Source organism: Ceraceosorus guamensis (genome assembly GCF_003144195.1).
Source record: "Ceraceosorus guamensis strain MCA 4658 unplaced genomic scaffold IE81scaffold_150, whole genome shotgun sequence".
NCBI lineage: Eukaryota > Fungi > Basidiomycota > Exobasidiomycetes > Ceraceosorales > Ceraceosoraceae > Ceraceosorus > Ceraceosorus guamensis.
The window spans coordinates 1-12723 of NW_020290145.1; the positions used below are offsets into that span (position 1 = coordinate 1).

Consider the following 12723-nt stretch of genomic DNA (forward strand, 5'->3'; position numbering starts at 1 on the left):
CCCTAACCCTAACCCTAACCCTAACCCTAACCCTAACCCTAACCCTAACCCTAACCCTAACCCTAACCCTAACCCTAACCCTAACCCTAACCCTAGGCTTCGAGCGCAACGTCCTCGTCTGCTCGTCACGTCGAGCACGTTTGGAAGTCAGCGATGAATCCATTAAGGGTTCTGCGTGAGAAGAACCGTACAATACAAGATAGATCCACGCTATTGCCCCGAGCAGCTTGGCTGGCAGTCCATTCTGTCGAAATCGCCTTTCGTCACCCTCACCTGACACTCACACCGACACAGGGCAGAGTCAAGCTACCACGTACGCGCCCACCTCTCTCCACGTTTGGCCGCATTGCGGAAAAACGTCGAGGATCCAGAATCCGTGGGGCATGTCTTGCAGCACCTTGATCTGAACGTCGCGCGCGCCAGCCTGCTTGAGATCATTCGCAATCTTGTGGCTGGCATCCGCCAGCTGATCCGCATCGCCTACCCAGATGCGCACGCCAGAAAATCCGGTCGCTGCAGTCTTGGCCCATCCTTGAGCACCCACGTGGGCTGCAGAGACGAGAGGATGATCGCGCGGAAAGATGCGGTAGGAGGAGGGCGCTTGACCGCAAGCTTTGGCCATGGAGGAGCTCGCTTCGTACAAGTAGTTGCCGGCCATCTCTTCGTACGACTCGTAGGCAAAAAGATCCACGTCGGCTGCAGAGGCAGCTTCAGCGCTGAAAATGTGCGTCAGATCGCCAGCAGGAGCGAGCAGAGCGACTTTTGACGGCAGTGCTCCGCCAGCATCGCCAAGCAGCTTCAACAGGCCGAGCACTGCGTGTACGGGGCTCGGTGTTAGCACGCAGGCGTCGTACGGGCATAGCACGCACGCACACACGCACGCACGTACGCACCAAGGTTGCCACCCGACGAGTCACCGATCAGGCTGATGTTTTGGGCCTCGTAGCCCTGGTCGTGCAGCAACGCCATGTACGCGGCAAAGACGTCTTGAAGAGAAGCAGGGAAAGCATTCTCTGGCGCGGTTGCCAATCTATAAGCAGGCGCGACCACCACCGTCTTTTTCTTTCCAGCACTTTCGAGGAGCTGATGAAAGCGCGGAATGTACGTGGTGCTGACGGGCGAGTTGGTCGTGTTGCCTCCTCCATGAACATAAAAGAGCGCTTTGGCTGGCACGGCTGGGTCGCCTTCTGCGCGGTAGGTCCAGTACACGACGGGCTTGGGCTGGATGTTTGTGTCTTGCACAAGCTCGAGTGGCAAATTTTTGCAAGGCTGAGCAACAGCGTGTGTGATGGAGATGCCTGCAGGAGCGACAGAGTCTTGCGGTAGCCTGCTCAGCTCTTCCAACGTGAGTGGGGGCACGACTGGAGATTTAAAGCCCGCCATGGCGGCTCTGATGCTGTGAACAGTCCGTGTCTGGGCATCTGTCCATGTAGGACGTGTGGATGCGGTTGCACAGTCGGTCATGATCGTGATTCTGCGAGAGCAGTCACGTGGGTGGGCTTTGACAACAAAGTCACGAGTGATGGTGAGAAAGAGGACATGGGATGAGGTTCACCGGCATAAGGTGCATCGCCGCGATGACCTCACGCCGCGCGTGGTAGACGCGTTGGCACGCTATAGTGACAGTCACGAGTCGTGAGTGTGAAGGGGAGTGACCTCGTGCTGTCTCAGCGCGCGCGCGCACACGGGCGTGCACGCCTGCGTTGCGCTAAAATGAATGCGGAACGTTGCTCAAGAGATGCGCAGCATGTTCTGCATTCCTGCAGCAAGCGTCTCATCACACTAGACAGACGCACACGATCCTTCCGGCGGCGTTTGCGAGAGAGTTGCTTTTGACTTGGCGCGCCACGCCACGCAACCGTGCGCGTGCGTGCGTGCGCAACATTGTCACTCAGACTCTAGGCAGCGTCTGGTGCGTCACCTTCGTCTGGTCGCGCGCTCGATTTGTAGAGGCCGCGCGCGGTGGATGCACTCGCACACCTGCGGCGCCGACTTGCTATATTATCGCCAATTGTTACTGGGAGACTCACGAGTCTGTGCCTGGTTACAGCGCTGCCAAAGCAGCGACGTACGCAGCCTAGCTGCATATATGCTCCGCACGATGGCTGATCGGGACGTAAAGTGCGAAATGCAATCGTGAATTTCGCCAAGCGGACGCGCGGGCGGTGCGGGGAATTCACATTGCAGTCGAATCACCGCTTCGCTAAGCCCAAGTCGTGCCTGCCTGCCTGCCTGCTGGTGGTGCCGCAAAAGCTGCGTGGGCGCAATTCGCCCGCTGCACGCTCATGCGTAACGATGCGCCAAAGCTTAATTCGTACGCCGTGGTCTGCGAGCCGCGCGCTAGCTGTGAGTGGCGCGCGCCTTGAAGTCAGCAGCGCCGTGCACGCGCTATAGGCGCCGATGCTTGCTGACAAGACACGCAATGCGTCCAAGCTGAGCCTGTCTGACTTCATTCACACAAACTTTGCACTCACGTACGTGTTGCAGACAATGACGCTGCGTGATGCCCGCCTTGCCGAGCATTCGAGTCAAGTGTGCTGACGCCGGCCCATTCAAGATGGCTATCACCGGCGACTTGTGCGAGTCCATAGCGTGCCTCGTGTGGCCCTGCGACAGCATCACGTCCTGGCGCTTTACTGCGTCTTGCCGAGTCGCGTCAGGTTTGAGCTTACTGGTACGTACAGGCATGTGTCGCCGCAAACCCCACAGTGAAGAGAAAAAGCATCAATTGTTCGCATTCATTAGGTAGCTAGTAATAGTGTGGTCGTATGCCACCAACAGCAGGCGCTAGGGGCATGGGGAGGTACGTTGGGCTCCTCTCTTGGCGTGACGCAATGCCGACATCCATTTAGCAGGTGATGGAGAGGTTGATGCCGGCGTTGGCGTCGTTGACCTGGCGCTGGGACTGCGACGAGAAGCGTGACTGTATCAGCGAGAAACAAGAGCGTGCGCGCGGCGCATGGCGCGAGGCTACTGACCTGAGCGTCGGTGCCGTCAATGTAAAAGGCATTGTCAGGTCCGCAGTTGGGGTTGTCGCAGGTGGCGCTGCGGTGAAAGAGGGGGGCAACGTGGATCAGTCTAACGTCTACATCGACAGCCATGCCACCTTCGGCTCTCGGCTCTCGGCTCACCTGGGGCCCTTGTCTCCGGGGTTAGCACCGATGAGGGTGAAGCTCATGGCACCAGTGTACTTGTGAGGGCTGATGAGCGTGTTGTCGGCCGAGGAGACGCCTCCGTTGAGGGCGAACTCGATGGAGGAGCAAGGAACACCATCCTGAGAGCACTGGACGCCCTTGGCAGCAGAGGCGATGACACCGCTAACCTCACCAAAGTCGTAAGTTCCAGTGCCGTAGTTGCCGTGGCCGGGAACTTGCATGATGGCATTGTCGCAGCCGGGTGCGCTAAAGTTGATCTGGTGACCGGCCTGGACGGCGACGGCTCCAAGAGCGAGGGTGGCGAAAGCGGTGGTGAATTGCATTTTGGCAAAGAGGTGGGGTGGAGTAGAGTATTAGTTGCGAGTGTAAGAGTATTGGCAGAGCAGAGAAGATTGATCTGGATGGGGAAGAAGAGATGGTATGAATCGTGCTCAAAGGCGGGGTTTATATACCTTTTTGGTCGCCCAAGGTGCTCTCCACGGCTCACGCTGAGCGTGCGACTCGATGTGTCGTGCAAAGCGTTCACCACTCTACGAAAAGGTAACGTCTTCGCGAGTGTTGTGGAGCACGTCTCGACGACTTGCCTTGCGCGCGCGCGCGCGCCGACGAGAAGGTTTCACAAAAGTGGAGGACGCGCGGCGCGAACGCCGCATTCTGCACGGCTGCACGCAGGCGCCGCGCGTGCAGCAGCTAGGAACCCGGCGGTGCCGCCGGCCGCATCTCGACAAGCACTTCCGCCGGCACCTGCCGAGTGTAATGTCGCGAGAGTGTATAGTCATTCCGCGTGCGCGGGTGCCGAGCGCGCATCAATTTATTCACAATGAGCTGCACTTCAACGCCCATTCGTGGTTTTCCCGCCTCACATCAAGCGCCCATATGCTGCTTTGTGGGAAGCGTGACGGGAAGCGCACGTGCATGCTTTGGATCACGCCGCGCGCATGCTTTGGGATCCACGCCGTGACTACCACTTCACGACTGCCGTGACTGTGGGTCACAGCAGTCGTGAAGTTGCGGGTGACTCGATCGATCCTTAATTGTCCGCCCGCGTTCAAAACGTGCAGCGCGGGCTGAACATTCAAAGTGGATCGCTCGTCATGCAGGGCTGTACATGGCCGTGTATGGCCTGATCGCATCCTCCAACCCCTCGGTCGCAGGCTCGCTGTCAGTCTCGAGCGACGCATAAATGCCCGCCGCGCAATGTTGCCGAAATGACAATCATGAAATCTGAGCAGCGCGCATAACTGTCCGCCGGAAAGTGCTGCCGAGATTGAAAACTGCGGTACACCGCTTCAAAGTCGCGCGAGTGGTGACCGGTGCGGCACTCTACTCTGCCTCCGAGCGATCAACGCAAGAGCTGATGTGACACGTGTGCGGAGCAAGCGACTCAAACGACATGCGAGCGATACAAGCCCTGCGGGAGTTGTAATGCTGAGCAAGGAGCTCGAAGCGTCACAAACACGGTGTGTGAGAGATAGAGCGGCAATCTCCATTCTAAAGCCACGAGGAACGTCTCTGGCTTTCTGGCCGTAGCTGTCGACTGAGCGTCGCCACGACGAGACTGCTGCGCTATAAAGGCGCAACACACGGAGCATCTCGCATTCGAGCATCCCTCACTCATATCCGCGCACCCAACACCTTTCCCTGCAAAAATGTTCAAGCTCACAACCGCCATCGCTGTCGGCATCGTTGCCGCAGCTCTCCCTTCCACCGTTCGAGGTTTCACGCTCAAGTGAGTTGAGCAAGTAAAATGTCTGGAATCGAGATCTTTACTAACACTGGCATCGATACCTTTACTAACACCACTTTGCGCTCCCATCCCAGCTTCCACAACAACTGCCCTTACGACGTTTGGCCCGCAGGCGGCAGAGCTCCATACGGTCAGCCAGACAACAGTGTTCGGTGCGTAGCAGAAAAGCCTTTAGCGCCACTGCAACGCTTCTGCTGACGTCAATGAGCAGCTACGGATACCACCTGACTCCCGGAACGTCAAACGCTTGGAACATTGATGACCACCAAACCGGAATTCGAGCGTGGGGACGTACTGGCTGCGATGCCAACGGTGCCAACTGCCAGACCGGCGCTTGCAATGGGGACACGCTCTGCAACGATGCAGGTATCACCTCTGGCGTCATCCTCTCCGAGTACGGATACGGCAGCGGCGATCTGAGTGAGTCTTGTCGAGCAGCCTTCGGCCATCATCCTGCATGCTGATCCACGCGCCTTTCTTGCAGTCTACTGGAACCTGTCGCGCGCGGGCGAGACGGACGCCGACCCGCCCCTCAATGTCAATATTCCTCTGCGAGTCTCTGGTGGAGGCACAACGCTGGACTGCAACAGCAACAGCGACTGCGCTGCCGCTTTCCAGAACCCAGATGACAACCAGGGCAAGATTCACACCGCTCCCCTCGGCACCACCTACGACGTCACCTTCTGCCCCTAGAAAGCGCGTGTGGTCGCCTCGCGTCGCTTGCCGTGCGCAAAGGTGATGCTATGGTGCAGCCTGTGCCTTGAGCCGCAAGCAAGTAATGAAGAATGCAGTCTCCTGCTGTGCGTTCGAGCGCTCGATGGGTTAGAGTGCATCATAGTGGCTGCACAAGCGCGCTCAAACTTTTCGATTCAATGCGCACGACCGAGTGACAGATGTCATTCGTAACCTTGATACCACAGCCAAGGACACGTGCGATGATGTGGTGCGCGTCGTGCGCGCCACACGTGACGTCCAACATCGAGGACCTCGCACACCAATTCAGGCTTCGAAGGTTGGCTTGAAGCTGTTGCATGGTCGGCCGTCTGAGCGCCTTTACCGCATCATTATCCGTGGCTGTCCCCTCAACGCGATCAAGGGTCTTTAAGCCGCGAGCTGACGAGGGATGACCAGCTGTCCCCTTTCATGCATCTCGCTGCCTGGCTCCATACGCTCCTATCCATTCGTAAGCTCTTGGTTGTAGCGAGCGTCGTTCTGACACGCGAGTCGGTGGTCTGAGAGCGGGCCTGTGTCTCGCCGCAGACAAAAGCGATGTCATCAGAGCGAAGCAATAGTCTCGTGTGAACAGCGTCATATACATTCGAAAGCATTTGGTACGAGCACCACATATAAAACAGTCACGAGACTAGGCATCGAGCGAGCTGATCTACCCTGATCTACACAACGCCTCGAGGTGCGTTTGCAATGATGCCGTAAAGACAGCCAGAGATGAGGGCGGCAAAGGGCAGAGTCAAGACCCAGGAGAAAAAGATCCAAGCAAACACCTTCCAATTGGTGCCTCTCCAGTCGCCGTTGCACAGACTGACACCGAGCGTGGCACCAGTGATGGACTGCGTCGTAGAGACGGGAATACCGAGGTAGGATGCCAGCACGACGGTGATAGAGGCGCCAAACTCCATCGAAAATCCGCGCGAAGGCGAGTGGAGGGTGAGTCGGTTTCCGAGCACAGCCATCAGCCTCCAGCCCCAGAGTGCCAGACCGATAGTGATGGCGGCACCTCCATAGACGAGGATCCACACGGGCACGACAGAGTTACGTCCCGGCATCTCCATCGTCGACCAGACTTGGTACACTACGGAGAGAGGTCCGATGGCGTTGGCTACGTCGTTGGCGCCGTGTGCGAAAGAGGCAGTGCAAGCAGTGAGCACCTGCAGGAAGGAGTAAAGGTGTTCGACTTCGTTAGGATACTCGGTGGCGGTGGCGTGCATTCTAGCGACGCGCTTCTTGTCCTCTGCGGAACCCATGTTGTCTTGCATCTTGTGAATGTCGGTGCGCAGACCTGCAGTGAAAAAATAGATGACCCATGGGACGGCGTTGTATCGCAAGATGGTGTACATGTTCCATGGCTCGAGGAAAGAACCATGGTAGGTGCGGTACGGCGGAGGGTACGGGATGCCGTTCTCATCCGTGTTCAGGTGCGCGTCGCGACCAGAGATTCTCGCTTCGAGCAGAGCCAGCTTGGAATGCCTCTGTTTGGGTGGCTCTGAAGGTTGAGGCTCCTGCTGCGCTGTCTCATCCTCGGGGGCAAGCGCATTCTTTTCATCCCGCGAAGATCTGCCTCCAGAGGACTCGGCACTGCCGTTGACCGGTGGAGCTACGTGGTCTGGTGCTGCGTTGTGGATGCCAGTTGTGCCAGCAGCGACTGGCGTCTCGACATCGTCGTGAAAGTGGTGGGCATGATCTTCAGCGCGATGGCCCGCGTAGTAGTCGACGATATTGAGCTTCTCGTGGCTCGCATCAGCAGGAGCTGGCCTGTTCCAGAGCAGAGGCCCGTAGAAGAAGTGATACCATCGAAGGGTGTAATCCTTTTTCAGAACCTTGCCGCGGACAAAAGGAAGCCAAAAGATGACGGATAGGAGCGAAACGACTGCTGCTGTGCCGAGAATGGCAGCGGCTGTGGCGCCAGGGGACATCTCATCGAGATTCAGGGAAGGCGCACCTTTCGCGATGATGACAGTGGTGAGGATGGCGGCCACGACGAAAAAGTAAACGGGGCCAAGGTACAGACCGATGACCACTGCATTCTTGCGCTTCAGTACGGCGTACTTGGTAAACGTAAAGACGATGGCTGCGAGCGCTCCGGAGATGGCGGGAGCGATGCCCCAGGAAGCAAAGATCTGCCCCACGCCGCTCCAGCCCCATCGCACGCCATTCGATGCGCCGCCAGCAGCGATTCCCACGCCGATCAGCGCTCCGATGACGGTGTGCGTCGTCGATACTGGCATCTGATGCCGCGTAGCAAAGGTGAGCCAAGTGGCCGAGCCTATGCAGACGCACGTGAAAGCGAGGAGCACCGTGTCGGCTTGATTCTGAAACAGAGAAATGTTGATGATGCCAGATCGAACGGTGGCAGTGACGCGCGCTCCGACGAGCACCGCGCCTAGAAATTCGCAAATGCCCGCAGCAATCATGGCCTGACGAAAGGTGAGGGAGCGGGAAGAGACGGATGTGGCGAACGAATTGGCGACGTCGTTTGCACCGATGCCGAAAGCATCGATGAACGCCGCGATCATCGCGAAAGCGAACAGGTAGTCATACTCTGCCCACATGATGGAGGTGGATGTGAGGGGGGCCAAGAGAAGTGAGTGGTGAGGGAGGGGGCAGGAAGCCAAAGCTGTTGGAGGCTGGAGGAGGAGGAGAGAGACACGACACCGAGTGCGATGCTCATCCTCGCCCGCCTTTTTGTATTCTTCGCCTGCTTGCCTGGACACGAGTCTTCTCATCGCGCTGCTCGCAGCAATTCAGGCCCTTTTTCCGTACCGCGCATTCTTCACGCGCAGGCGGTGTATCGCACACTCGATTTGTGCGCAGGACCATCCTCACCATTCCTTGCCTTCAGGTAGCTCGACATCTTCGGACATGATTAGCAGGCGGAGGCGGCGTCACTCGCAGCCGCAGCCGAGGCCGCTTGCCATCCGCACCGTTGCAACCGCCGTTGGAGCCTCGGCGAAAGCCAAAGCCAAGCCTACGGAGCGTGCGCTTCTTGCATGAGGATTCGCATTCGCATTCGCATTCGCATTCGATGACCGCCGAAGAGTGCGAGATGCGCGCCCAGAGTGCCTGCCCTGCCCTGCCCTCTTCACGGCAGTCGATCTTCTGTGCTACCGCATTCTTGGGTGATTGAGCGCGTGTTAGGATGAAGGAAGACAGTGAGGATCCAGCAGCCGCTTTACCGCGGCCATCAAACTCAACGCATCGCTCAAGACTCACACTCACGACGTGACTTGAGAGGAAACTCAAACTGCACGGGATCAGCGATGCATTTTACGCGCTGATGAGCTGCGCGTCGCGTGAGCTTCGGTCTTTTCTGCTTCAGAAGAAGAAAGAGGCTTGGAAACACGTGCGCATCTCCTCTTGGCGGGCAAGGCAAGTTTGTAATCAACAATCAAGAATGAAATGACTGAATAAAAGTCGAGATTACATACAGTACATACTGTTGAATTCAATGAAAAGCACGACGCGCGGACACATCATATTGAATGTGAATCTATTCAAATCGTATCACACCGATCAGGTACCTGACCTGCATGCATGCAGCTGCCCTAGCTGCAGCCGGAAGTGCGAAGGCCGAGCAAAACGCAGCACCAACTCACACTGACGCACCCCAGCGCACACATGCACGGCGAGTTCGTCACGCCATGCAGAGGGCACGAACGCTCAAGGCTCTGCACTCACGGCACTCACGACTCACGACTGCATGGTAATCCCGCGGTGCGGTGGCTGTAGTCACGCGAGTGAAGCTGCTTCAATGGTGAATCTTGAATTCACATTCCCTGCGCGCAAAGACGAGGCTTGGCGCCAAGACGCGCGCGCGCGCGTTTGGGTGATTTGCGATTTCGCCTACATCTTGAATTCAAAATTGCATGCCATCATCCATCATCCTCTTCCGCCTTGCCTTGCTTCCTTGCTCCATTGGTGATTTGACTGCGTCCAGTCTTCCACTTTTGAACCGCCCCCCTTGACTCCCACGCTCTTCCACTGCCTCGAGTTGGCAGACTCGCGACTGCCACACAAGCAATCGCCTTGCCACCCACCCATCGCGCGACCCTATCTGCTCACACGCCACCTGCAGGCACAGGCACAGGCACAGGCGCAGGCACCGGCTTGGCTCTCATCGCAAGTGCGCCACAATCGAGACGCGAGACGCGAGACTACCAGAATTCACACATGGAAGCCTGATCGATCGATCGACCCTGCCAAGAGCTGTTCTGCTCCATCGCGGTGACCGACACGCACACGTTCCCTTACCTCTGCCAAGAACGTCTTGCGCAAAGAGCTTCGCTCAGAATCGAATCGCAGCATCGCCGGCCGTTGCATCTGTATGCGAGCTCAGGGAAGAGACACTGCAATGACAATCACCAATGTGAACGGCATTGGAAAGGGATTGATTGCATCCAAGCTTGCGTCGAGTCTTGAGACGCATGCACGCGAATGGGGAAGGAGGGTGCGAGTGGGAGCGCCGGGGGAGCGCCGGGGGAGGATTTGTTGATGAATCAGGGACGTGGCAGGGCAAGAAGGGGCGGGTGAGGGAGGGCAGACTGAGTCACGTGCCACAAGGTTGAGCGGCTTGGTGATAAGCTTCTATGCTATCGCATCGCATCGCATGGCATCGCATGGCAGTGCAATGCACCGCGTCGCACACTTCTAGCACCACCACTAAGGCGTCCTTCTGAACGTCATGGCCAGCTTTTCGGTGTCGTGCTCAATGTACATCTGCGTCAAGTACGTGTTGGCATGCGCGCGCGCGACGCCCGCGGAATCCGCATTCGATCGTTTATTCAGCGCCCATCATGCAGCTAGCTCCACGCAATTCCAGGCTGACGAGAACTCACATTGCGCATCCAATTCTGACCCACGAGGTGCAGAGCTCCTCTGCATGGCGACACGTAGGCACGGCAGGCGTAAGCAGCAAGCTCGTCGTCGCGCGTCGTCAACCACGTGCATGCAGCCGCTTCGAGTCGGTTGGCGCAAAGAGCAACTCGTGACTTGACTCACATGGAACTGTTTGCCTGCAACAGTGCCCGCAGCAGCAGCAGCAACGGCAAGGAGCGCAGCGAGTCAGCGAGTCAGCGTCGGGCAATCGTGAATGCGCACGAGCGACGGGAGGTGCGGCGCCAGAGGGAACCCAACTCCTCCAAAGAGCACAGCCTATAGCTTGTCTCGATCAAGGCCAGGCCAGGCCACTCACATTCTTGTCGCCTACCACGCTGGCGTAGCAACGTTCCGCTGCTACATCCCGCCTAGCCACAATGTGTTGGGGCAAAAAGTCGAATTGCACGCCATCGATCTTGTAGCCCTGCGGGTGGGTGTGTGTGGAGCGCGGTGTGGAGCGCGGTGTGGAGCGCGGCGATCAGCCATCTGCATGGGTCATTTTGCTCGCCCAACCCCTTCCCCCCTGTGCACGCACAATGATGGGGGCCGCCTTTCTGCAATCATACCAGCCCTGCACGTGACCCGTCTTGGCATCCTCCTCGACCGTGAGCCCAGCAGCTTGGAGTACAGTCTCTGCGTCATGTCTCGTATTCAGTCTGTTACCGACTCTAGCACGCACCGCGTCCAGTGCTCCCTCCTCACTCACTGGCCAGAGCAGGCGTCATTACAGTGTTGGCCTGCACGCACGCCCCACAATAATAGCGTCAACGGAGCAGCACATTCGAAGCTTGCCGGCCACTCACTCGCCTACTCACTGTGCCGCTATCCACTTGGAAATTGTCAACGCTCGACCCGAGCACTGGCACACCGCCCACAGTGACCTGAATCACTTGGCTGGTGTTTTGCGCTATCCATCCAAACGCCTTGCGGTCGAGCGCGCTCCCCTTGTTGCCATTGCCGATCGTCGCCATCTCCTTGGGACCTTGCATCAGCCTGTCGTCCGTGATGAATGCGCCCGTATCGTCGCTGTTCAGTTGCAGCCCGAACTTGCACCTAATCGTCGCCACGCCAAAAGCGCGTGCGCAGCTCAGCATCCACGCTTCGCCTTCTTGCTCGGCATCTCCTGCCCTTCTCAAGGCTGACTCACGGCTTCAAGGTACCCTGCGCGCAAGAGGTGGGCACGAATGCGGTACTGTAATTCCATATATTTACATTGTCAAAACCGATGAGCCCATCGCCAGGAAGTGCAGGCGAGTCGTCGTCCAGCACTCCAATCACAATCTTGCTTGCGGACAGTGCCGACCCGGGCAGTGAAACCGTCTCCTCGCGAAAGCGCATGGTGTACTGGCAGCATGTGAGGTTGACACCGATCAAGGTGACGCCTTTGAGTTTCATCCCGCTAGGACTCGCCGTTTGTGCGCACTTGCTCACTCACGTTCTGCGTGCCCGAACCGTCCTTCTCCGTGGACTCGTATAGCAACCAAGAGTGCTGACCTTTGCCAGGCGCAGGACCAGAGGCCGGAGAGGGCTTGTATAGGCCTGGATTCACCAAGATGGGTCCGCCACCAGTGTCCATCAACAGCTGATCCGTCAAGCAATGGGAAGAGGGGTGATCAGCTACTGGACCACACACACACGTGAGCCTGTCACAGGTGCGCTCACGTTCAGCTGAGCCTCTCCCACTTTTACCTCGGTGAACCAGAACCCATCCTTGTACACCATCGGAACAGAAGAAGCAGCGGTCCATTCAATGTCTAAGGGCCGATGTGTCAGCCCTCGACTTTGTCTGCCAACACTTTTGCTCTACATCACCTCCGTACTCACTCGCTGTGACCGCGACTAGGCAGAGGAAGGAGCGAAAGGCTCGCATGACGGGCAAGCGACTCGACGAATGAAAGGGAAAGGGAGAAAGGAGAGAAGGGGTGATGCAGCACATCGCTCGCGCTCCAGACTCGGCGCAGCTCCCTTCTTATATCTCGCAAGAGTCGACACGCAGGTTACGAGGCGCCTCTGCGCTCTAAGGTCATCATTGTCGTTTTGTTTCCGGTACCACTCTTGAACATCTTGCCGCGGTGATGGCGTTGCTCCATGCTCTAATTGCTCGATCTGCACGTCCGTGGTAGCAATAAATTCAAGTCTTTAGTAATCTAGTCCTTGAGTCGAAGCTGATTTACCTCTGCCGCTCTCGACACGCCGGCCGGGAATTAGCGC

General features: G+C 57.7%; 5 protein-coding genes across 5 annotated transcripts; 2 read left to right on the forward strand and 3 right to left on the reverse strand.

Moving 5' to 3' along the window:
- Positions 1-178: 178 nt before the first annotated feature.
- Positions 179-1604, reverse strand: IE81DRAFT_369388 (alpha/beta-hydrolase). Its single transcript, XM_025517236.1, has 2 exons — positions 894-1604; positions 179-813 (listed from the first exon to the last, which is right to left on the reverse strand). Exons 1-2 carry the CDS (start codon positions 1462-1464, stop codon positions 302-304), a joined length of 1083 nt encoding a protein of 360 aa, XP_025366212.1. The 5' UTR covers positions 1465-1604; the 3' UTR covers positions 179-301.
- A 904-nt stretch (positions 1605-2508) lies between these two features.
- On the reverse strand, positions 2509-3513 carry IE81DRAFT_343585 (hypothetical protein). Its single transcript, XM_025515746.1, has 3 exons — positions 3132-3513; positions 2979-3045; positions 2509-2923 (listed from the first exon to the last, which is right to left on the reverse strand). The coding sequence occupies exons 1-3, from the start codon at positions 3476-3478 to the stop codon at positions 2849-2851; spliced, it is 489 nt and encodes a 162-aa protein (XP_025366213.1). The 5' UTR covers positions 3479-3513; the 3' UTR covers positions 2509-2848.
- A 1281-nt stretch (positions 3514-4794) lies between these two features.
- Positions 4795-5665, forward strand: IE81DRAFT_56293 (Osmotin, thaumatin-like protein). The gene is made up of 3 exons (XM_025517449.1): positions 4795-5054; positions 5114-5322; positions 5387-5665. The coding sequence occupies exons 1-3, from the start codon at positions 4903-4905 to the stop codon at positions 5593-5595; spliced, it is 570 nt and encodes a 189-aa protein (XP_025366214.1). The 5' UTR covers positions 4795-4902; the 3' UTR covers positions 5596-5665.
- A 610-nt stretch (positions 5666-6275) lies between these two features.
- On the reverse strand, positions 6276-8405 carry IE81DRAFT_326921 (phosphate transporter). Its single transcript, XM_025514947.1, has one exon. The coding sequence runs from the start codon at positions 8361-8363 to the stop codon at positions 6297-6299; it is 2067 nt and encodes a 688-aa protein (XP_025366215.1). The 5' UTR covers positions 8364-8405; the 3' UTR covers positions 6276-6296.
- A 2023-nt stretch (positions 8406-10428) lies between these two features.
- IE81DRAFT_56367 (hypothetical protein) lies at positions 10429-11705 on the forward strand. Its single transcript, XM_025517450.1, has one exon. It carries the CDS (start codon positions 10727-10729, stop codon positions 11390-11392), a length of 666 nt encoding a protein of 221 aa, XP_025366216.1. The 5' UTR covers positions 10429-10726; the 3' UTR covers positions 11393-11705.
- Positions 11706-12723: the final 1018 nt, after the last annotated feature.

Excerpts from the sequence above, each read along its gene's own strand:
- IE81DRAFT_343585 (XM_025515746.1), bottom strand. The coding sequence starts at position 3,478 with ATGCAATTCACCACCGCTTTCGCCACCCTCGCTCTTGGAGCCGTCGCC. Across the intron at positions 3,046-3,131 it reads CCCGGAGACAAGGGCCCCAG|CGCCACCTGCGACAACCCCA; the intron begins GTGAGCCGAGAG and ends CTTTCACCGCAG. Across the intron at positions 2,924-2,978 it reads TTGACGGCACCGACGCTCAG|TCACGCTTCTCGTCGCAGTC; the intron begins GTCAGTAGCCTC and ends TCGCTGATACAG.
- IE81DRAFT_56293 (XM_025517449.1), top strand. The coding sequence starts at position 4,903 with ATGTCTGGAATCGAGATCTTTACTAACACTGGCATCGATACCTTTACT. Across the intron at positions 5,055-5,113 it reads CAGCCAGACAACAGTGTTCG|CTACGGATACCACCTGACTC; the intron begins GTGCGTAGCAGA and ends GTCAATGAGCAG. Across the intron at positions 5,323-5,386 it reads ATACGGCAGCGGCGATCTGA|TCTACTGGAACCTGTCGCGC; the intron begins GTGAGTCTTGTC and ends CCTTTCTTGCAG.
- IE81DRAFT_56367 (XM_025517450.1), top strand. The coding sequence starts at position 10,727 with ATGCGCACGAGCGACGGGAGGTGCGGCGCCAGAGGGAACCCAACTCCT.
- IE81DRAFT_326921 (XM_025514947.1), bottom strand. The coding sequence starts at position 8,363 with ATGAGAAGACTCGTGTCCAGGCAAGCAGGCGAAGAATACAAAAAGGCG.
- IE81DRAFT_369388 (XM_025517236.1), bottom strand. The coding sequence starts at position 1,464 with ATGACCGACTGTGCAACCGCATCCACACGTCCTACATGGACAGATGCC. Across the intron at positions 814-893 it reads CTCGTCGGGTGGCAACCTTG|TGCTCGGCCTGTTGAAGCTG; the intron begins GTGCGTACGTGC and ends CCGTACACGCAG.